The sequence below is a fragment of the Suricata suricatta genome, chromosome 5 (assembly GCF_006229205.1).
Source record: "Suricata suricatta isolate VVHF042 chromosome 5, meerkat_22Aug2017_6uvM2_HiC, whole genome shotgun sequence".
Taxonomy (NCBI): Eukaryota; Metazoa; Chordata; class Mammalia; order Carnivora; family Herpestidae; genus Suricata; species Suricata suricatta.
This window is the reverse complement of record NC_043704.1, coordinates 121,400,392-121,423,016: the sequence shown is the minus strand read 5'-3', so window position 1 is coordinate 121,423,016 and position 22,625 is coordinate 121,400,392. Positions and strand designations below refer to the sequence as shown.

At 41.1% G+C, this 22,625-nt stretch overlaps 2 protein-coding genes across 2 annotated transcripts in view; one reads left to right on the top strand and one right to left on the bottom strand.

The window, feature by feature from the left end:
• Positions 1 to 16,885, top strand: part of MRPS22 (mitochondrial ribosomal protein S22) — a 27,788-nt gene extending 10,903 nt beyond the window's left edge. The window contains exons 2-8 of the mRNA XM_029940168.1: positions 7,121 to 7,284; positions 8,360 to 8,524; positions 10,373 to 10,516; positions 11,351 to 11,434; positions 12,681 to 12,826; positions 15,755 to 15,863; positions 16,755 to 16,885. Coding sequence (XP_029796028.1) covers positions 7,121 to 7,284; positions 8,360 to 8,524; positions 10,373 to 10,516; positions 11,351 to 11,434; positions 12,681 to 12,826; positions 15,755 to 15,863; positions 16,755 to 16,850 — 908 coding nt within the window. The 3' untranslated portion in view covers positions 16,851 to 16,885. The remainder of the gene's footprint in view (positions 1 to 7,120; positions 7,285 to 8,359; positions 8,525 to 10,372; positions 10,517 to 11,350; positions 11,435 to 12,680; positions 12,827 to 15,754; positions 15,864 to 16,754) is intronic.
• Positions 16,886 to 17,367: 482 nt separating this feature from the next.
• The window catches only part of COPB2 (coatomer protein complex subunit beta 2), a 28,238-nt gene continuing 22,980 nt past the window's right edge, over positions 17,368 to 22,625 (bottom strand). Inside the window, exons 16-22 of the mRNA XM_029940167.1 lie at positions 21,086 to 21,196; positions 19,750 to 19,964; positions 18,567 to 18,659; positions 18,295 to 18,475; positions 18,083 to 18,151; positions 17,896 to 17,967; positions 17,368 to 17,715 (exon numbers count right to left, since the gene is read on the bottom strand). Of these exons, the coding sequence (XP_029796027.1) occupies positions 17,620 to 17,715; positions 17,896 to 17,967; positions 18,083 to 18,151; positions 18,295 to 18,475; positions 18,567 to 18,659; positions 19,750 to 19,964; positions 21,086 to 21,196 (837 nt within the window). The 3' untranslated portion in view covers positions 17,368 to 17,619. The remainder of the gene's footprint in view (positions 17,716 to 17,895; positions 17,968 to 18,082; positions 18,152 to 18,294; positions 18,476 to 18,566; positions 18,660 to 19,749; positions 19,965 to 21,085; positions 21,197 to 22,625) is intronic.

Genomic DNA, 22,625 nt, shown 5'->3' with positions numbered 1-22,625 from the left:
TTCATAGCGGCACTGTCAACAATAGCCAAATCACGGAAAGAGCCTAAATGTCCATCACTTGATGAGTGGATCAAGAAGATGTGGTATATATACACAATGGAGTACTACATGGCAATGAGAAAGAATGATATATGGCCATTTGTAGGAAAGTGGATGGACCTTGAGGGTGTCATGCTAAGCGAAATAAGTCAGGCAGAGAAGGATAGATACCATATGTTTGCATTCATAGGTCTAACAGCAGAGACCTGGCAGGGGACCATGGGGTGAGGAAGGGGGAAAGAGAGCCGGGAGAGTGAGGGACACAGGTCAAGAGAGACTACTGAATACTGGAGATGAACCATGGGGGGGGAGGGGTGATGGTCATGGTGGGGGGCACTTGTGGGGAGAAGCACTGGGTGTTATATGGAAACTAATTTGACAATATACTAAAAAGAAAAAGAAAAAAAATAAAGGAAGCTCTTTGTCTAGGGTCTGTCATTTCAGGAGATGTTCTTTTAATGGTGTCTCTCGGTTTCTCTTGTTATGCCTCTGATTAATTTATTTCCCTGCTCAGTGATTTGGGACTCTCCACCATGTATTCTTTGGCTTGTTTCTTGAGGTAGCCCTGAAAAGGAAAACAGACAGACAAACACACAGGGAACACAAGCTCTCAAACACACTGACAGAATAAACAAGCAAACCAAAAGGGGACAGAAAAAAAGGAACAGGAAAGGAAAAAAAGAAGGGGGGGACAGCGACATCTAGAGATAAAGGACAGTCTGAAGGGGGGAGATAAGGATGACATAAAGGAAAAAATATCTGGATGGTAAGAGTTGATCTAAACACAGCAGTGGACAAATGTTGGTCTTTCCCAGACTCCAGGGGGGAAAGGGAGAAAAGAAGGAAATAGGAAAATAGAAAAGAGAAAACAAGGGAAAGAATTTAAAAATACAAATAATAAGAAATGGAAAAAAATTAAAAGTAATAAAAATAATAAGCAAAAACACAACAGCTCTCCAGCGCATATGGCCATGGTTTGACGTGGGTAGTTCAGGTCTCAGGGGCTGCTCTCTGAGGCCCCGCCTTAGTGGTTTCAGGGAAAAGAATGGTGGCCTCCCAAGACTCCCTCAGACCATGCGTTGACAGCCACTCTCTTGAGTCCAACCTTCCCGTGCCACAGGCAGGTCTAATTGTTTCGATTTTCTAAGTGCCACCAGGTTTCTAAATCCTATTCCACGCACTTTAATGCTGCCACCACAGTTAAAATGATCTCCGGCAGGCAGGCAGCTTTCTGGCCAGGATTGAGTAGGAGGATTGGGGAGCCAGTTTTTCCCTGGCTCCGCCTGAAGTCAGCTATCTGCTGGGCCCAGGGGAGGACAAGCCCACTGAGGGGGATGGATTTCTCTCCCCGCACCCAGCGGCTCAATCCTGGGCTGAGGTCTCCCCTCTCCAGAGATCACGCTATGAGCATTTCAGCCTCTCCTTCTCTTCCCCTCGGCTCTCCGCTACACAGCTGTCCTGAGCATGGCCCTGCACGGTTCTGTGTCGCCTCTGGATTCAGTGCTTTCTGCGAGCCGGCTCCACTTTGGGCCAGTGCTCCCTCCCCTAGAGTCTCCAGTCCCAGTTTGCACTCACTGAGGCATCCATGAGGCTGTTATCAATAAGGAGTCTGTGCATGCACCTCCGTTCTTGGAGATCAGAAAGTTGTGGCTTTTAATTCTTCTCAGTTTGATAATTGCGGGTGGGTGGAGGTAATAGACTCCCTACTTCTCCGCCATCTTGCTGCTGGGGAGTTGATCTCTCCAATTCTAATGATAGATCATTTTGCTGGATAGAGTATTCTTGGTTGTAAATTTTTTCCTTTCAGCACTTTGACTATGTCTTGCCATTCCTTTCTGACCTTCAGATTATTTGCTGAAAAATTGGGTGATAGCATTATGGGATTTCCCTTGTATGTAATTGTTTTCTCTTGCTGCTTTTAATATTCACTCTTTATCTCAAGTTCTGCTATTTTTATTATGTGTCATGGTGTGGACCTTTTTGGATTTGTCATGTTTGGGGATTTTTGTGTTTTCTGAACCTGCATGTCTTCCCAGATTAGGGAAATTTTCAGCAATTACTTTAAATAAATTTTCTACCCCCTTGTCTCTCTTTTTCTTCTGAGATCCATGTAGTACTATGTTATGGTGCTTGATGATGTTACAGAGGTTCCTTAATCTATTTTTATTCTTTGTTATTATTTTCTTTTTGCTATTTGGCTTGGTTGCTTCCCATTATACTGTCTTCCAGATCACTGATCCATTTTTCTGCATTCTGAAATCTGTTGATTCCCTCTAGTGTATGTGTCCTTTCAGTTATTGTATTCTTCAACTCTCATTGGTAATTTTTTATATTTTCTCTTTTTGTTGAAGTTGTGAATTCATCTATTCTCACTGAAGTCTAGTTGAGTTTCTTTATAAATGTTACTTTGATCTTTTTGTTAGGCGTCCTCCTTATCTCTATTTTGCTTAGCTCCTTTTTATGATTTTTGTCTTGTTTCATTGTGGACATATTCTTCAGTCTCATTTTTTTTTTTTAACTCTCTGTATCTGTTTCTGTGTACTGGGTAGATATGTCTCCTGATTTCTAAAGTAGTGTCCTCGTGTAGAAGAGGTCCTGTGGTGCCCTGTAGCACAACCTTCTTGTCACCAAACCACATGCTCCAGGCGTGTCCCCTGTGTGGGCTGTGTGTGTCCTCATTTTGTGGTAAGGCTACAGTTTCTGTGGGCATGGACTGGCCCTTAGCTCAGTGGGCTCAATGTCCTGCTTTATTTACTGTGGGCACGGTGGGCAGCATTTGCTGTCTGTACTGTTGAGAGGCCTGGCTGCAGCTGCCGCCAGCTTGCTGGTGGGTAGCCTGGTTGTTTCCAGTTGGTCGCTGCGATGGCTGTGAGCCCACTGAAGAGCGCAGGGTTTGTTCCCCATGTAGCAGCTAAGAGGCCTGGCTAGTGGGAATTGAGTGCAGGCTGGTGTGTAGGACTCTCTCCCCCACTTCCGGTGGCAGGAGTTGCTTTTCAGGGGAAGGCAGGTGGGTTGGGTGGGGCAGGTCCACAGGGCAACATCGAGGCAAGGCACGTGCTGCTAGCAAGGTACACCAAGAGTGTGTCAGAACTGACTCCCTCAAGAGTCTGGTGTCTAGGCTTGGGGAGAGCAAGAAAAATGGCACCACCATCACTTTTGTTAAGTTTCCTGCAGATTCCTATCTTTCTGGCACATGTCCTCAGATTAGTCAGTAAATCCTTTTCACATATGCCCCAGGTTCTTTTCCAACTGCTGCTTTTGTGCTGTGTCTGGGGTGAGTTATTTAATGTGCTGGGTCTCAGTTTTTTTAACCTCTGGCTCTCTCAGAGTTTAAAATCACCACTCATTTTCAAAGCCAGCCCTTATAGGGACTCCTTTTCCCAGTGTGGGTCCCCCAGGACTGGGAGGAGTCCATTCTGGGTGTCTTTTTTTTTTTTATTAAAAAAAAATTTTTTTTTAATGTTTTATTTATTTTTGAGAGAGAGAGAGAGAGAGAGCGCGCGAGCATGAGAGGGGGAGGGGCAGAGAGAGAGGAGGAGACACAGAACCGGAAGCACACTCCAGGCTCTGAACTGTCAGCACAGAGCCTGATGTGGAGCTCGAACCCATGAACATGAGATCTGACCTGAGCCAAAGTCGGAGGCTTAACCGACTGAGCCACCCAGGCACCCCATTCTGGGTGTCTTGATCTTCTTGCTCCGCTGTGCTTGTGATGTCCTTATTTTTGGTTAGTTGAGCTAGGGGTTTCGTTCCTGATTGTGTTTCCACCCCTCCTACCCTTTCTGATGTGCTTTATTTCTACAACTGGCTGTGGGAGATCTGTTCTGCCAGCCTTCAGGTCATTTTCAGAGTTTGTTGCCATACATGTAATTGTTGCCTCAGTGCATCTTTGGGTGAGGTGAGCTTAGGATCCTGCCACTCCACCATCTTCCCCACATTGCTCCATTTTGCTTTCTTTCATCATTGTCTTTTAGTTTTCAGTACAGAGCTCTTTCGCCTCCTTGGCTAAATTTATTCCTAAGTATTTTATTGTTTTTGATACTGTTGTTCGATGGGATTGCTTTCTTGCTTGTTCACATAACTTGCTGTTAGTACAGAAATGCTAGTGATTTTTAAATGTTAATTTTGTATCCTGCAACATTATTGAATTTGCTGATCTAATGTTTTGTTTTGTTTTTTGGTGGAGTTTTTAGGATTTTCTACATACAAAATCCTATTGTCTGTAATCAGATACAGTTTTATTTATTCTTTTCCAATTCTGATAACCTTTTCTTTTTCTTTCCCCTAATTGATTGACTAGGACTTGCAGCATTATGTTGAAGAGGAGACATCCTTGTCTTATTTCTGAACTTTGAGGAAAGGCTTTCAGTCTTGGATGGTAGCTGTGGGTTTGGTATATATGACCTTTATTATGTTTGGGGTGTGTTCCTTCCCTCCCTAATTTATTAAGAGCTTTTATCATGAACCAATATTGAACTTTATCAATTCTTTTTCTGCATCTGTTGAAATGATTATATGATTTTTTTCTCTCATTCTGTTAGTGTGATGTATCACATTGATTTGTGTATGTCAAACCATCCTTGCATCCCAGAGATAAATTCCACTTGGCCATGGTGAATGGTCTTTTTAATGTGCTGCTGAATTTGGTTTGCAAGTATTTCATTGGGAAATTTCATATCTGTAGTTATCGGGAATATTGGCTTGTTTTCTGGTAGTGTCCTTTTCTAGCTTTGATATCAGACTAGATTGGGTGTGTTCAGGGTGGTATGGCTGTAGAGTCTGGCTTTGGTATCAGGATAATGCTGGCCTCATAAAATACTTTGGGAGTGTTCGCTCCTGTTCAGTTTTTTGGAGGAGTGTAAGAAGGATTGGTATTATTTCTTCTTGAATGGTTGGTAAAATTCATCATCTGGTATTTGGCTTTTCTTTGTTGTGAGATTTATTATTGCTGATTGACTCTCCTTAATAGTAATTGGTATGTTTAGATTTTTCTATATCTTCCTCAGTCTTGGTAGGGCATATGTTTTTAAGAATTTTTCCATTTCCTTTAGGTTGCCCACTTTTTTGCCATGTAATTGTTCACATTACCCTTTTAGGATCCTTTATATTTCTGTAGTATGAGTTGTAATGTCTCCTTTTTTATTTATAATTTTGTTGATTTAGGTCCTTTCTCTTTTTTCCTTGCTTAGTCTAGCTAAAGGTTGGTGAATTTTCCTATCTTTTCAGATAACCAGCTTTTAGTTTTGTTTATCTTTTCTGTTGTTTTGACTACCTTTTTTTTAATGTTTTTTATTTATTTTTGAGAGGCAGAAAGAGACAGCATGAGCACGGGAGGGTCAGAGAGAGAGGGAGACACAGAATCTGAACCAGACTCCAGGCTCTGAGCTAGCTGTCAGCACAGAGCCTGACACAGGGCTCGAACCCACAAACCATGAGATCATGACCTGAGCCAGACACTTAACTGACTGAGCCACCCAGGCGCCCCTTGACTACATTTTAAAGAGATTACTGTGGTTGTAATACCACTGGAGAATGGTCTACAGTGGTGTCAGAATGGAATCAGGGAGACTGGTTAAGAGGCAGAGGCAAGAGATGACGATGGCCTTGATCAGAGTAGTGGCAGTGGAAATAGAGGATTAAAGAGAGATTTGTGAGGTATAACAGGCAGTATGTTCTGTGTTAGTGCACTTTTTTTTTTGTAAAATGGGGATAAGTATGGTATTTCTGAGATTGTGAGGATTAAATGTGCTAAATATGTAAGGTACTTAGCTCAGTAAGTACTGGCATATAGTAACTAACAAATGTTATTTGTTATCATTGCTGTTACCACTGCTGTTTGGCTAGATGTGGAGACTAAAGGAGATGTCAGGAATGACTGTAAGATTTCTGGCCCACATGACCTATGAATGCTGCTAAGATAGGGAACAATAGGAAAAGCAAGTTTGAGACAGGACAAAGTTGATGGGTTCTGCAGTACTGAAGTGCGAGTGAGGTATCCATGGGGTATGTGGATGGAGGATGATCTTGGCTGAAGATTCAGATTTTAGAGTCAGCAGCATATAGAGGCAATTAAAGTTATATTGCTAGGATATCATCCAGCAACAATATAGGAAGGGAGAGGATTTTTAGGGACACCAGCATTTACAGGACTAGCAGAGGGAGAGGTGGCTGAGAAGGAATGGTACTTTTTTTCCTCTTTTCCTCCCCCCCCCCCCCCCCCCCCCCCCCGCAATGGAGATGGACTAGGGGAAGTTAGGCAAAGGGATAGGCAGACTGGTAAGGCAGAGATGATATCTGGGTCTCCTCCCCTGTCCACGCCTCTTCCACGACACCCACATGGCCTTTTCAATCCCGTGTCTGGTGATCTAAGCCTGTGTTTTCTAGTTGCAGCCCCTTAGCTTGGAATTTCCTTCCCTCTATTCTCTGACCTGTTTAGGCCCCTGGGAAGCCTTCACTGACCCTGCCATGCCCTTCAAGAGCATGTATGTGACACTTGCACTGGGGACCACCAGGATAGACTAGAGCTGATCTAGCCTCTAGAGAACAAACTTTGGTTTAAGTCCGGACTCTGTCACTTAATAGCTAGTTGTCTTTAAGGAGGCTCCAGTATCCTCATTTATAAAATTGAGATTTCACTGCCTATTTTGTGGGTTGTTGTCAACATTCCTGAAAATATATGTAATGCCTGATGTGTAGGAGACAACCCTGTAATTATTATTATTACATTACTTACTTCAAAAATTTTACTTTTAAGTAATCTCCACATGCAACGTGTGGCTCAGACTCACAACTCCGAGATCAAGAGTTGCATGCTTACTGACTGAACCAGCCAGGCGCCCCAGATTAATTAGTTTTTTATGTTGCTTTTCCACTAGATTGAGTTCCTTTTTGGCAGTATTCTTTCCATTGTAAATGCTCAGTAAATTTTATCAAGGAATGAATGAGTGGATTTCATAGGCACTGCCATTATGCATACTGAGGTAGACATTTTGTTCATCATTTCTGTTGTTAACTTTTCTGTTTTGAGGTCTTGTTGGCTTGTCATTTTTACCATCTTATTTATTAAAATCCATTTTAACAGAATCTGGCAGCTCAGAGATCAAGAAACCTACATTTATGGATGAAGAAGTTCAAAACATACTCACCAAGATGACAGGCTTGAATCTTCAGAAGGTTTTTAAACCCGCTGTACAAGAACTGAAGCCACCGACCTATAAGCTGATGACCCAGGCGCAGTTGGAAGAGGTACGTGAACGCAGACGTATTGCTAGGATACTTTTCTTTAAAGGGTTAAACGAGATTTCCAGAGGCCTCTCAGATGCTGAGAGCTGCTCTTCGATAGGCGCTCATGATGGGAGTTCCAGGCACAGTCTGAGAAGGGAAATGGGAGCAGGCAGGCACAGAGGAGCAGAGAGGGTGGCTGAACTTGGGCAGATGGAGGGGTGGGCACGTGGATCAGGCCTGGGTGTCCAAGCAGAGCCCCTCCTGCTCCCAGACCTGCCTGAGCGTCCTTCCTCTGTCCTGTCTGCTTCAGCTTCCTTCCTCAGAAGCCTCTGCTGTGAGTTGCTTTGAGGCTAATGCTTTGGTGGGATTATGAGATCCTGCTGAACCGCATCCTACACTAGGCACCAGGGTCCTCCTAGAGTCATGCATAGTGAGTGCTTTCTGGAAAATGCTTTGATGGATGAATATGTGAGAGAACATTTTTGCTCTTTCTAACTTAAAAGTAAGTTACAGTCAGAGCAAAGCATTCAGATAGCCAATAGTATATCACATGAGTAAAAGGTCCCCCTGGCCCCTCTCAGAGGTAATCACTGCTAACAGTGTGGCATGGAGCAGTGTGGTCATTGGTCAAGAGCATGGGATTTGGAGTTGAGTTGCCAGAGTTCAAGTCCCAGTACTGCCACTTCTTAGCAATTTACTTAACATTTGTTTGATTTTATTTTCTCTTCCATGAAATAACAGTGTCACGTAGCTCATAAGGTATTAAAGGAGCTAGATACTTTCAGAGTATATGAACAATGTATGGTACATAGTACATACCCAATAAATGGAATCCTTCCTTTCATTTTAAGCAGCTCTCGTGGCCTGGCTCTGTGTCTGAGCGTCCTTTGCTGTATTGAGAACGGTTGAGCCTGTGCGTGGTGCTCTCAGCCACACCAGAGGCGAAAGCCAGGGCGCAGGGGCCTTTTCACTCACTGAATCGTAACTGCAGCTTTTCTTGCAGTCTTTGGAATTTTTATCAGTATCTGCTTTTGTTAGGTCATCCTTCTTGTCTGTAACCTTTTAGTTTTCCTTAAGAAATGTTTTATTTCATTAGGCTACAAGAAAGGCAATTGAGGCAGCTAAAGAACGATTAAAAATGCCACCAGTTCTGGAAGAACGCACACCAATAAATGACGTGTTAGCTGAAGATAAGATTTTGGAAGGAACAGAAACCGCCAAATATGTGTTTACTGATATATCATATAGCATACCCCACCGGGTGAGTATGTGTTTAATTGTAAAATGATCTTTGAAATATGTGGAGTTGGGCCTGAGGGACGAGGGTCAGCATCATGGTGACCCAGCTGTCTCTGAATCTTCCAAACCAGAATTCCTATGACTGAGTGAGACCCTTCTGGAAGATTCAGCCCAGCATAAGGAAGAAGAAATGAGACCAGTCCCAGGGCATCATCATGTTACCATGTCCCTACAGATTATGGACACAGTGTATTCCAGATTGACTGCAGAGAAAAGTGTGCTGAGACAGGACCTCCAAACCACAAATAGACAAATCTTCAAGGCAGTGGCAGAAGGGGATTCTTTCTGCCCAAGTTAGACTGACTTCCTAAGCTGAAACACTTGGAGGATATGGAGGCTTTCTTCCCTGCAAATTCTTGAGGTGCCAAAAATCCTAGACTTCCCAAAGGATATTCACTCTTCAGAATTTGCAGCAAGAATGACAGGTTTCTGCAGATAATTCTCAGATACTGCTGCTGCTTCTGGTGTGGTTTCTCTTCTCTAGCTCCTCTTCCCTTGATGGCCAATTTCAAAAGAACACTCTGGCACTTATAAAATAGGTCACTTTTGTGTTTGACCCTTTTCAATTAATGAAACAACTGAGCCCACAAAATACAGTAAAGTACTATGTAGTGCTAGGGTTGGGGGAAGGGCCACACCACATTAATCTTTTCAGCATACGTGATTATGGTTAGGAGACATTCGAGCAATGTCCATGTCTGTACATCAACTGCCTGTATGCCTGACCTGATGAACAAGGATCACAGAGTTTCATTTTAATTAAAATTTTTGCTTTGGGGTTCTTTAATATATGTTTGCAGTACTTTTAAGGCTGTTTATGGGAGCATTTTATAACCTGAAAGGGAGAGGGGAACTTAGAATTCAAATTACCATAATCATTTTGAGAAATAATTGTGTTATCTAGGCATCTGCTATTTTTTTCTGTTTGCAGTACTTGATGAAAGTTTTGATTACATTATTCTCAAAATACATTCAGAGACTCTAACATCTCTGAAAAGTTGAGTCAGTACCATCTGGTTAATTTAAAAATTAATCAGATGTATATCAATTATCTCTGATGTGCAAAGTCCTGTGTAAGTCACTTGGTATTGCAAAGAATTATAATCCATAGCTCCTGCCCGTCTTCAGTTTTCTAACATTATCTGAGCAGTGTCCGGAATTTTGTACGTGATAAATTCCCAGCTGAGTGGCACAAACAGTGGGTGGAATTCGGAGGGAAGCAATCTCATGGCCCGGGGTTTGGTAGTTGGAGGAGTGAAGAGGCCAGAGGCACGTGGACAGTCCGTTTCTCTGGCACATTTATGTCTCCTACCAGTGTGAGGAATGAAAGAGGTGTGGAATTAAGACTCCCCATTCTTGGGTTTGTTCCTTTTATCCCATGGATTTTAGAAGTAGATCACCAAGTAGTAACGTCTGTTTCAGTGAGACTTTGGGGAAATGAAACAGTTCGCAAGGTCTCATAGCACTTCTTTCCTCTGAAATGGATTTAGGTGAATCTCTGACCAGCTTTTTTTGGTTGAGCCGTTTTATGTATTGAGCTCACTTTAGGACCATAGTTGGCTTAGTAAATACTTTCATTTTAGATTTCTGATTGTAAGAGGCAGAGCAGTGATTAGTGAAGGAAGTATCAAATCTTGCCAAGTCTTTGAGGTTTAAAATTCTCACTAAAATCATATACAATTGCATTTTATGTCTCCCAGTTGCATTTTATATTTTGATTGCAAATTATTCTTATAATGATGCTTTATGGAACACTGAAACTGAAGAAAAGTCTTCACAAACTCATCCTTGATTATGTTTTCTATTTCAGGAACGTTTTATTGTTGTCAGAGAACCAAGTGGCACGCTACGGAAAGCCTCTTGGGAAGAACGGGACAGGATGATACAAGTTTATTTCCCAAAAGAAGGTCGTAGGGTTTTGACACCAATAATTTTCAAGGAGGAAAATCTTAAGGTAAGGTGACTGTGGTGATGGTTTCTTTGTTGAACATTGGCTCTGGTGCTGCAGGACATTCTGCTTTGATAAGCACAGAGAGACTTTTTTTTTTTACTCTAAGTTAACATACAGTGTAGTATTGGTTTCAGGAATAGAATTTAGTGATTCATCACTTGCCTATAACACCCACTGCTCATCCCAACAAGTGCCCTCCTTAATGCCCCTTGCCTATTTAGCCCATCCTCCTACCCAGCACCCCTCCAGCACCCTCAGTCTGCTCTCTGTAAGGGTCTCTTATGGTTTGTCTCTCTCTCTCTCTCTCTCTCTGTTTTTGCTTCCCTTTCCTTATGTACCTCTGTTTTGTTTGTTAAATTCCACATATGAGTGAAATCATATGACATTGTCTTTCTCTGACTTATTTCACTTAGCATAACACACTTGAGTTCCATCCACGTTGTTGCACATGGCAAGATTTCATTCTTTTTGGTCACTGAGTAATATTTCCATTGTATATATATATATACATCTTTATCTATCAGTGGATGGACATTTGGGCTCTTCCATAATTTGGCTATTGTTGATTGTGTTGCAATAGACATTGGGGTGCATGTGCCCCTTCGAATCAGCACTCCTGACAGATACATGTTTCTGATGATGACTCCACCACTGTTACTTGTCTTGCAATTGGCATAGCTGGGATTTGAATCTAGGTGTGAGTTACGGAGCCCGCATTATCTCCGCCTACCTCTTACTGGGAACAGATGTGGATGAGCACATCTGTCATGGCATCAGGACAGGTGTTGAACCTTCATGTGTAGCTCATCTAACTCCAACTGTGCTGTGTGGTTTTAGACCATGTACAGCCAGGACCGGCATGCTGATGTCCTCAATCTCTGTGTTGCCCAGTTTGAGCCAGATTCTGCTGAATATATCAAAGTGAGTATATTTTATAGTTTCTAAAGTATGGGCTTAAGTGTGGCTATGAATAAGATTTTTACACGGGGAAGAGAAATACCTGAACATCTGTGGAATACCTGAAGTCTACCAGATACTTTATCCTTACAGGAGCCCTTACGGATAAGAGAAATTTAAGTTTGAAGAGTTAAGTAGCTTCCAAGAAGTTGCACAGCTAGTAGGGGGTAGATTTAGGACCCAAACTTGATGGCAAAGCCTAGTCCTTTTTCGTTTTGTCATATAGGAACAGAGTCAGTTACTAAAATTTGCCAAAATGTCATGTGTATCTTTTAATTCAGTAAGCAATCATGTAGTGCCTTCTGTGTGTAAGAGTATTGGGGATGATACCCGTGACGACATGAACTAAGCAGGGTGTGCTCTGTCAACGCTTGCAGTGCAGAACTGACTGGGGAAGGGTGCTAGATAAGTGTGCGGGTAATCATCACCTTGGGTTTAAGATGTTAGGTGCTAGCAAAGGCTTCATAAGGGTCTTAAACAGGGTTCTAAAAGGGCAGGGAACATTGTGAAGTTGAGTGAGAAGAGGTGTTTCAGGGGGTGGGGAGGCGGGAATAGTGTGAAAAACAGGAAACAGTGCTTGCAAATGGCCAGTCATCTGGTTTGCTTGTACATACAATGTATAAGTATGGGAGGTGTTCAAGATGAAGCTAGAAACGTAAATGGGGCCGTATATGACCTCAGATACTAGACTCAGGAATCTAGACTTCAGTCAGTAGGCCTTTGAAAGCCTTTTGAACACAGAAATGCCCTATTTATCATAGTCCTCAGTTTGTAAGATCAGTCTGGAAGAACTGAAGGAACATTAGTTAATAAGACGGAATGGAGCAGTTGACAGGATAGGAGAAAAAGGGAGGAGTGAAAAAATATTCTTGATTTTTTTTTTCTTTTCCCCTAGTGACCAAGATAATGGTGGTCCATTATTTCTAGTGGTCTCCGTATATGTAATAGGTGCTTCATAACCAGTCCTTGGCTGCTGAAAAGTAATTGATCTGACTGTAAAATGTGTGGCAGACTTGTTCCAGGCGACCACACACTTCTACAGTGGAGGGTCAGTCTAAACCATAGCTGTTGTTAATGATAGTAGAAGCAGGTATCAGTAGACCTGGTTTACGGATACTTTTTTGGGCAACACTCATGTTCGTAAATGTGCATCCAGTAGTGCTCACTTTTTATTTTCCTATTTCTGAAAAATTACATTTTATGTGGATAGATTCATCATCAGACTTATGAAGATATAGATAAACATGGAAAGTATGACCTTTTACGTTCAACAAGACACTTCGGTGGAATGACTTGGTATTTCATAAATAAGAAAAAGATTGATGGTTTACTGATTGACCAGATTCAGAGAGATTTGTAAGTACAATCTTCGTAAGTAAAAGAAATTGTTACAACTATTACCATAAATCTGTATTTAAACTATTTTCCCCATTGATGACAGTGTATTGTCCAGTAGTAAATACCTTTCATTTACCTCATTTACTTATGGGCGTGTGCTTCTAGCACAACTCAGTTTTCTCAATTCTTGGCTTTTTTTATTATTTTTTTTTAATGTTTATTTTTGAGAGAGAGAGAGAGAGACCGAGCATGAGCTGGGGAGGGGCAGAGGGAGAGAGGGAAACAAAGAATCCAAAGCAGGCTCCAGGCTCCAAGCTGTCAGCACAGAGCCCCATGTGGGGCTCGAACTCAGGGATTGTGAGATCATGACCTGAGCTGAAGGCAGATGCTTAATCGACTGCTTTTGTGTTGTTTAAACATGGCTAGATTCTTTGAAAGAGTACATGGTAGTGGATCTGTATTATATACCTTGGATTCTGAGTTATCCTGGGGCCTCACCAATGTTCATGGGGATCAGTGAACTTTCCAGACACTCAAGCAATTAAATAGGAAATGTAAAGACATAAGCTCTCGTAAATGCTTATTTTCTGGTGGGACTGGGGCTTTTCAGTAAAAGTCATTTAATTTATGAAAATACTGTTGCTTTTGATACCCCTTTTGCAGTATTTTTAAGTTGAAAAAAATTGGTTTTTTCCCCAAAGTTGCATGAAACAAGGAATGTCTCTTGTATTTTAACATGGATGTATTTTAACTGGTGTGCTCCCAGATTCTAGCTGAAACAATACTGTACTTTATTGCTTGTGATGAAACTGAACATTGTTTTTAGTATCAGTTGGATTAGAAATGCCAAGATGACAAGGAAAAGAAACAAGCATGGCTGTAGTAAGGTCAACTCTATGAAAACTCCTTGACTGACTCGTATCCTCCATGTAATCTCTTTTAAGTCCCTCACATTAAGGTCCTAAGGCATTTGGAACTAGAAGGTTCCACAGGCATTCTCTAAGAAATACAGCCCATATTTGGAACCAGAGCACCATTTCTCATAGAAGCGGCATTCCTAATGGTCGGTGACTTTGGGCCAGTCCACTTCACTAGCAAGTGTAGTGTAATCCAGAGGACAGAAATTACCTTCATCCCACATAAGCAGGGGGCCGGTTGGCAGTGACATCTCCTGTGAGTGAATTTTTAAGGTGGAATCATTCTGAAATTTTATTATAAAGATATATAACATTTTTGTAAAAAATTAATGTAACTGAACACTAAAGTTCATTATTAAAGTGTACTAATATATATTATAGTAATATTCATTACCATATGTAAGCTTTACATTTGAAGCACTTTACTTGTATACTGGGTGGGGGTGTGTTTTGAGTACTTAATCTTTCCTGCTCCGCAGAAAGTAAAACCATTCCTGTGGGGTTTCTGACTGGGACAGTGCAAATCCCACACTGGACAGTAGAGGGTGCACGTCCTCACTGAAAAGAACGTAAGGCAGAACTGGGATTCGGCTCACAATTACTGCAGACTCAAGTCCCACTGATGGCTTGTGGTTGAGATTTTTAAAATCTGTTTGAACATGGGAACTTATTTGCTCTTATTTTCAAATATGGGCTGGGAGTTAAGCTGACTTGTGTAGTAAGATGCAGGCATTATACGTTAACATGAATGTAATAAAACCCTAAACATGTATCTAAATATAGAAACTCACTTAAGCCCTTTACAGGACCACATGCCAAAGTTCTAAAGGGAATCTTTTTTATTATTTGGGGAATTTTATTGCCATGTTTATTGGATTTTGTTAGATTATAACAGGCAATACATTTGTAATGAACGTGTTTGAATTTTTTTCCCTGGAAAGTTTTACTATACTAACAGCTCTGGTTTCTCATTTCTCCTAGAGGATGGCCTTGAGTGGAGGGGCCTTGGGATATGCCTAGAGAATCTCTCTAAGGTCACCACGGCTTGAGAAAATCTTTACTCCCACGGTCACTCCACTCTGTCCCCCAGCTCAGATGTATAGCAGGGAAAATTAATGAGATGGCTAGGAGAAATACTGAATTAGGTGTCTTTATTATCCCTCCACCCCAGCGGGAAGCCAGTAACCCACTAAGTGTACACAGCATAACCTCAAAAGCAGAAGCATCTTAGGAAGGTGGTTACTCCTCAGCTTTAGGGTGACACATGGTGGGCAAGTATTGACCATGTGAGAAGACAGTGACTGGTTTGGGGAAGGCTACAGAGGTTTTTATACTGATGGAAGTTGTTGATAGGCTTCTAAAAAGGTTAAGTGCAAACGAGAAGACTGAATTCTAGATTGCTAAAGTAGAACCTGATGTTCCTTCTGACTCAGGAGCATAATTTCAGATTTGCCTCGCTAAGATGCTAATTTTTAACTAATGGATTCCTGTAAATAGACAGGTGGCCTCTTGTAAATGCATTTTTCCATTAATTCAGAGTCTTAATGAAAATTTGTTAGGAGATGTCACTGCTAATGAACTTAAAGGCAAGGGCTTTGAGCATCCCCTGACCACCAGCCTCAGGCTTATGTGGGATGAAGGGAACACCCCTGCCCTCTGAGTAGGATGACCTTAGCAGCTGCTGGTGAAGTGGGCTGGCCTGGCAGCCACCTACCATTAAGAATGCTGTTTCTATGAGAAGTAATGCTGTTTCCAAAGAGAATACAGTCACACTTAGTATAGGCAGTGCCCCATTTATGAAAGTGAATATATTCTGATTCCCGCCCTGCCTACTTCAGAGTGGAAATGAAACCTAAATTGGCCCACTTTCTGAAAATGCCTTTGAAAATATAAAACCTAAAGGCTTAAAAAAAATTCTGGCCCGAGAAAAGTTTGAATTGTAATTTAGTTTTAAGTTGGCACACATTTTTATAGGACTGGGAAGCAAATGAAGAAAACCCACTGACAGCAGTAAATCCTTTCACTCTAGACTGGATGATGCCGCCAGCTTGGTCCAGCTGTACCACATGCTGCATCCAGATGGCCCCTCAGCTCAGGAGGCCAAGGTGCAGGCTGCTGAGGGAGTGCATTTAATTAAGGTAAAGGGACTTTTTTCACCTGGCTGTTGTGTGGTGCTGAGTTGGGAAGAATTCTGAAGTGGGTCATATTTAATGGCAACTAAATATTTGTGATCTTGAAACAGTGATAGTCTCCTAGTTCTTCAGCCTCGATAATAGAAACAGATGGGATGGGAGTGGGGGGCGGCAAGCTTGAGTCCCACGTCGTTCAGGTAGTAGGGCAGCAGCCCCCTTGGTCTCTGAGGTGACCACGTGACCGGCAGGGCACGGTGGAGTAGCCAGTAGCACATGTGTACCTCCCCATCCTTCAAGGCGGTCATGGTCCTGTCCAGAGGGGGAGAGGGTGGTGCTTGTATATTACTAAATCTTAGCTGCATTAGCACTTCCCAACCATGGCCTTATACAGATTTCTCTGTCACTGTAATTTTCATCTCTTCTAGTGCTCAGAATAGACATTGGGAGAGAATTGGATTCACAGTGAATCATAATATTATTTTATGCACACCGCAAACCAGTTCTAGGGACAAAAGTGACCAGTGATGACCCCCTCTGAGAAGTAGATCTGGTTTTCTGTGATTGATCAGATGAAGCAAAATGCCTTTGGGGAAAATACAGTAGTGATTTGTTGATTTTCATTTTGATCTAGCAGGAGGTACAATGTCAGGGGTTTTTTTTTCCCCCTGAAAACAAGCTAAGAGAGATGGCAATCATATTAGGATTCTTATGGTATTTGGAGTTAATATGGCTTGAACTGTGTTGGATATTATTTCTTATAGAATGTTTATTTATAATCAGGAAAAAAATTGTGAAACTAGGAAGACTTTTTAAACTGGGAGTTTGCTAATGCAGAAATGCAAAACTTTAGTACAATGTTCTATTGCTTAAAAGTTTCTTTTTTTTTAATTTAAACAGGTCTTTGCAAAAACAGAAGCACAGAGGGGAGCATATATAGAATTAACACTACAAGCTTATCAAGAAGCATTCGTTAGCCATTCTGCAGCTTCCTGAATTTTTTAAAATAAATTTCATTTTACTAAATATAACTAGCTTTCTCTGTTAATGTTGAGCTGAATGTTTAAAAATGTCAAAATGAAAGCTACTGATGGGGGTTCCTAATACAATTGTTTTTTTAACAGTGCCTCTGACATAAATACAAAGGAAACCTTGTTACTCCACTCATTTTCCTAGGCCACAAGGGGATAACTGAAGTGTATGCCTGGTTATGAATCTCTCTCATCAGAGTGGATGGTGCAGTATCAAACAACAAAAAGATACTTCTGTCTTTCTGTATTACCAAATTGGTAGTTCAAACAGAGCCCAGCTTAATGAGGTCTCTGGGTTTCAGATCCTGATTCTAGAAGCAGGTAGCTACTGGACAAAAATCAGGACATAATAATCCAAGCATTAAAAACTTGGGGCATGGGGATGAAATCAAGAAGGGTAAAGGGAATGTGGGCCAATCCCTAGGGGAGGTGTAGTTCTGGTTCAGCGTTCTAAAACTATTTAGAAAGGAAACTTTCAAGCATTTTCATTAATTCAAAAGATTTTATGAGATACGATCTAGTGACAGTATGAAAAAAAATCCATGCCCACATCTGTTTTACGTAACAGGAAGCAGTGATTTAGCTTCAGCAAGCACTGCTCCTAGTGGGCCACAGCCTTTCCATATAAAAATCGAAGGAGTTTCTCAGAGTCCAAAGTACTGTGGTCAGGGTGGCAGTCAACACCTGTCCTTTAATAATGATCCGTGTAGCCAGGTTCATGGGAAACCTTACACTCAGTCATCCAAAATATCTTCATCCAGGTTGATGTCTGTTGTGTCAATATCTTCTAATTCCAAATTATCCAGATCTACTTCCAGTTCAAGTAAACTCTGTGAAGAAAAGAGTTATTGGTACTTTTTGGATCAGGAATCAGAGACAGTTAAGAGGCCCCTGCTCTGAAAGTGATTATGTCACTGAAATGCAGAAGCCTGCACATCCTGCAGCCATTCATGGGGAGGAAGGGGTGAGCCTGGGATTCCTGTGTAAAGTTTGGGTATTAAGGTCTGTACCTTTTCTTCTTTGTTGGCTGTGTGGGCGGTCACAATAACTGGAGTAGGAGAAGCAGGTTTCCCATCACGTTCCTGAAAGCCCAAATGGAGAGACTATAAAGATGAAGGAATTTGTTCAGGATTAGGGAGATGGTACTTAAAATGAACAAATCTTAACCAGATTATCTGATTAAGATATTCTACTGACCTGCTGAGCTGCAGATCTTGAGGGCTGAAAGCCTTTTGCCTCTTCCATAACATTTCTTTCTTCATTGGGCTATCAGAAGAAAGCAGTGATGAAATGAAATAGTCTGAAATCCTAATTCATCTATGAATTTGGCCTAAATCCCAGATATTAGCTCTCAATCCACCAATAATGTATGTAAATTATAAATGAGGCCTGGTTCCCTGGCAACTCACCGTGACAAGTGGGTACTGCTTGGCCGGCCACAAATCAGCATGTGTTTCCTTCACCCATTCCTCCACAACAAAAGCTTCTTTTAATCCAGGAAAAAGGTTTTCATACTCTGTTGGATCAGCAAGGGATTCTGCTGCTTTCTGATTGACTTTTGAAAGGTTTTCTCTCCAGAGTTTTACCACCCTGTTGTAGGTATCATGAAACCAAAGGGAAACTGAGTTAAGTTTGCTCTAGTTTTTATGTGAAACATTTGTTCCTAAAATTAAGTCTGTACCTTGAAACCTGACTAGGTAAGTAAGTCCGGGCCAGGAAGGCAGCTTCTGGCAGTCGGCCAGTTCTAATCAGGAGTTCCAAGCAAGCATCAAGCCTAAAGATTAAAAAGGACAGGCACTAATTACCCTGGATAAATAAAGAAGTGTAGATGTAGTTGTTGCAAAGTCAGCATTCCCTCCCCAACTTCCACTTCATTTCTGTCACTGAGCCATTAACTTGTGATCACCAGTGTTACATAATCAAGGGACTCCAAGAGTGTGAGGGGTAGGACAGGTTGGTGACCATCTTCAGTCTCCTAAGGAGAACCTAAGGGGGCTTTTCACAACGAGCTAAGGCAGCTTCTAAACAATGTGCACACAGTGCCTAATACCTAACATCCTCAGCATCAAATAAGTCATAAACATTAATATTTTGCAGGAATACATGAATACTAAATGTGACAAAAACAAGTGGCATAAAAGCAACTAATAATAAGAGCACTTCAGAGTTCAGGTCAGGTTTTGCCATCAAGTAAGTTGTAAAAAAACTATTGTCAGGTTATTTTTGGGTTTCCGAATTATGGACCTATTCCAACACATGTATTACAAATAAATACACATTGGGGTGCACAAAGTTTTTATAATAAAGCATGAGGTTTAAGTAGTATGCAGGATAAGGTTAATGAATACTTAGTATTTTTTCATAATATGGTCAGCTAATGTTGAGATGATCTGGTTTGCACTGACAGACTTATAGAAGTGTATGACATTTTTATGCTTTACAGTTGAACTCAAATCTAGAAGTAACTGGCTTCCTTAACCACCTTTATTCCTGCCATGGACAAGTCAGAAGTACCCAATTTGGGTAAAATTACCTGCCTCTTGGGTACTATGGGAGCATCACAACAGCCTCCTGCATGGGAAAATAAAATGGCTCAGCCAGGGAGAGGCAGGGCTTTTGAGAAATGGGTTTCACATTTCTCTCAGTCCAAGCCTCCCTGAACAGCTCCTTTTGCTCAAACATTTCAACCAAATTGGTAAGAGCATCCCTTGCTGAAGCCGAATGCCACCACCGTAGGATGGTCCTCTGACCGCCCCTACCGGCCAGGGTTGGCTCCTCCCTCAACTATCCTCTAAGTCAGTGAGTGCAAAAATCAGTGATTTAAATTTCTATGCCCACCTTATAGACCTTGAGTTAATACTTACTTGCCCTGTAAAAAGTAGCTCATGAACGCCACATTATTCTTGCCATCTCTCTCCGCTCCCTCTGCTAGTTTGTTCACCATACTAGCATTTCCAGAGGCAGTGGCCAAGAGCAACAGACCCCCATAATCCTGTGCGTGGTGCAGGCACTCCTGGGCGAGGCCAAATTGACATTTACTAATGGCAAGTTCGGCAAGTTGTTTCCACTTCTGCTCGGACTGTAAGAAGGAGTTTCCAAGTTAACACGTCTATGGAAATAAATATTTGAGTTTGCAACATCAATATTCTTCTGTTAACCTGAGTACTACTGTGCTGATAATGGGAGATATTTTACACATATACTGAGCTGTGCTTAAGTTAGTTCTATCAATCAATAAGAATGCAGTGACAAAATGTGTAATGAGAAAATGGAAATTATTCGCATATACAAAATTAATTCACACACAAATCAATTTTAATGATGCATGAATAATCAACTCAAGTTATTTTTATTTTGTAATTACCCAGTAAAACTAAAACAGAAATACTATCTAATTGGAGTTTTAAGGTAATTAGATTGTAATTATTTTAATGATTTAATATCATTTTTTGAAAGAATAGAATTTTCATATACCCTTAAATATTTAACAGTATCTGTCATTTGTAGCTTCTCAGAAATCAAAATGCTACACATTTAGATCTTAACATAGCTGAAATTTATGTAAAACATCTGAAATGAATTTACCAATAAGTACTACACTTCAACCATGGTGGGGGGGGCCTCAATATATAACAGTTCATTAAATTGTGCCAATATATTAAAATTGTGCCAATATATTAAAATCTTTCTTCAAAACCAACAACTTTCTTACTAGTTTGGGATACTGGCAAATTAGTGCTTTGTGTGCACTCACAGAGTTCCCAGACTATAATATCTAATATCTTACAAATCTTGCAAAACAGACCTCATATAAGCTATGAAAACATTTTTTTTTTTTTGAAAGAGCACAAGTGGGGAAGAGAAGGGGTGGGGGCAACCTGACATGGGGCTCGAACTCATGAACCACAGGATCATGATCTGAGCTGAAGTCAGATGCTCAACTAAGCCACCCAGGTGCCCCCAAAATACTTCTTAAATCAGAATGCTAGGAGTATCTCCAATATAATTTATGTAATTAATTTATGTAAAGACCAACAAAATGCATTTTTTAAAAGATCAAAGAGAGGCAATAATGTCACCAAATAGTGTCACTAATTTGCATTTTGGAAAACTTTAATAAAGAGAACTTACTCTAAACACATGTAAGTACCTACTAACCTTTGCATTTGTTATGAAAAATCATGACTTAGTAGTACATACCTCTGCTTCTACTGCTAACTGGTATGCAATTTTTAGTTCTCCAAGCTGAAGAGCAAGTTCAAAGCGATGCTCAGGATCTGTGGATACTGTCAGAGCCTGCTGCTTGAAGCCCTAAACAGAGAATATAGGTAACAACGTGTGGGCAGTCTGTATGTGTAGATTGACAGTGAGCACACACACAGCAAATCATGATTCATCCATCTCCCTCTTGAACCAAGATACCCTGCTGACAGAGAAACCCCACGGCCTAAACAAAAGTAACAGAATGCTCATTAATGAGGAGACAGAAAAATTAAGAAGTCATTAAATTAATTGGTAAGAACCAACCCAGCAGATAGAAAATAGTATTGGGGCACTGAAATCTAAGCAGTGAAAGCTGACTGATGCTAGTAGTAAACTCAAGTAAACAACTGTCAAGAACAGAATTTTGGAAAGTTGACTGAACAAGAACCATTTCAAAAAAACTAAGGCACAGTGGTGTAGACCTAGATGTTCATCATCTACTTACTAAGCTGGGCTTAGAGATCATCTAGTCCAGTCCCTCAAAGAAAAAGCAAGTCAAATGTAAAAGCTTCCTTTCAGTTTTTCCTAATCTGTAGGTCATTTGGCAAATATTTTGCTTCCAGGTCCTTAATGCCAATCGGGTATTTTACTTTACTATTGGTCTTTATGTCCATTTTATTTATCAGCCAGCATTTCAGAGGGCAGGAAATCTAAAACTGTCTTCCATTTTCCACTGAGTCATCAAAACAGGCTTTTAAACCAACTATTGTAATTAGCTTCTTCTCTAAGAGTACTGACGGTAGGCTGCACCATATATGTGGCAGGTTCAGCTCTAGGGATGCAGTGTGTTAGACCAAGCTCCGACTTCAGGAGACTTCACTGGAATAAGGGAGAAAGCTCAGTTACAGGGTGGTCAAGACAGAGGAACTGGGCAGCCTTCCAAGTTGTCTGGATCTTCAGGATGGCTGTATCACTGTGTTTAAAACGTTTACCTTCCCAGACCATCCAAGCTGTCCCATCTCTCACTCATCCTAGAGTACAACGTAAACAAAGCATTCTGAATAATCTGCATACTCCTTTTCTTTCCTAGCACTGGTGTAAATAAAAATCCAAGAACAGAGTATTTAAGACCTATGGAACTCATCAGATATAGACAAAGCAGACGAAATTAAGTGGACTAAATATACTTTTGTTTTTCCCCAAATGCCCATTGAAATGACACTTAAAGGGACTTTTTTAGGGAAGAAATATTTTTAAAAATATTTATATAGAGAGACTGGGGAGGGTCAGAGAGAATCCAAAGCAGGCTCAGTGCTGTCAGTGCAGAGCCCTACATGGGGCTCAATCCCAGCATGACCTGAACCAAAAACTGACTAAGTGACCCAGGTGCCTCCAAGGCATAAATTCCTAAGGACACAGAAAGAGGAGACCTCTGTTAACAAAATTTTGGAAGCTAGAAAACTGGTGGAAGAATTTAAACAGTTAAAACACTAGAGAAAACGAATCTAAATCAGGAGTGAGGTCAGCATAGAAACAA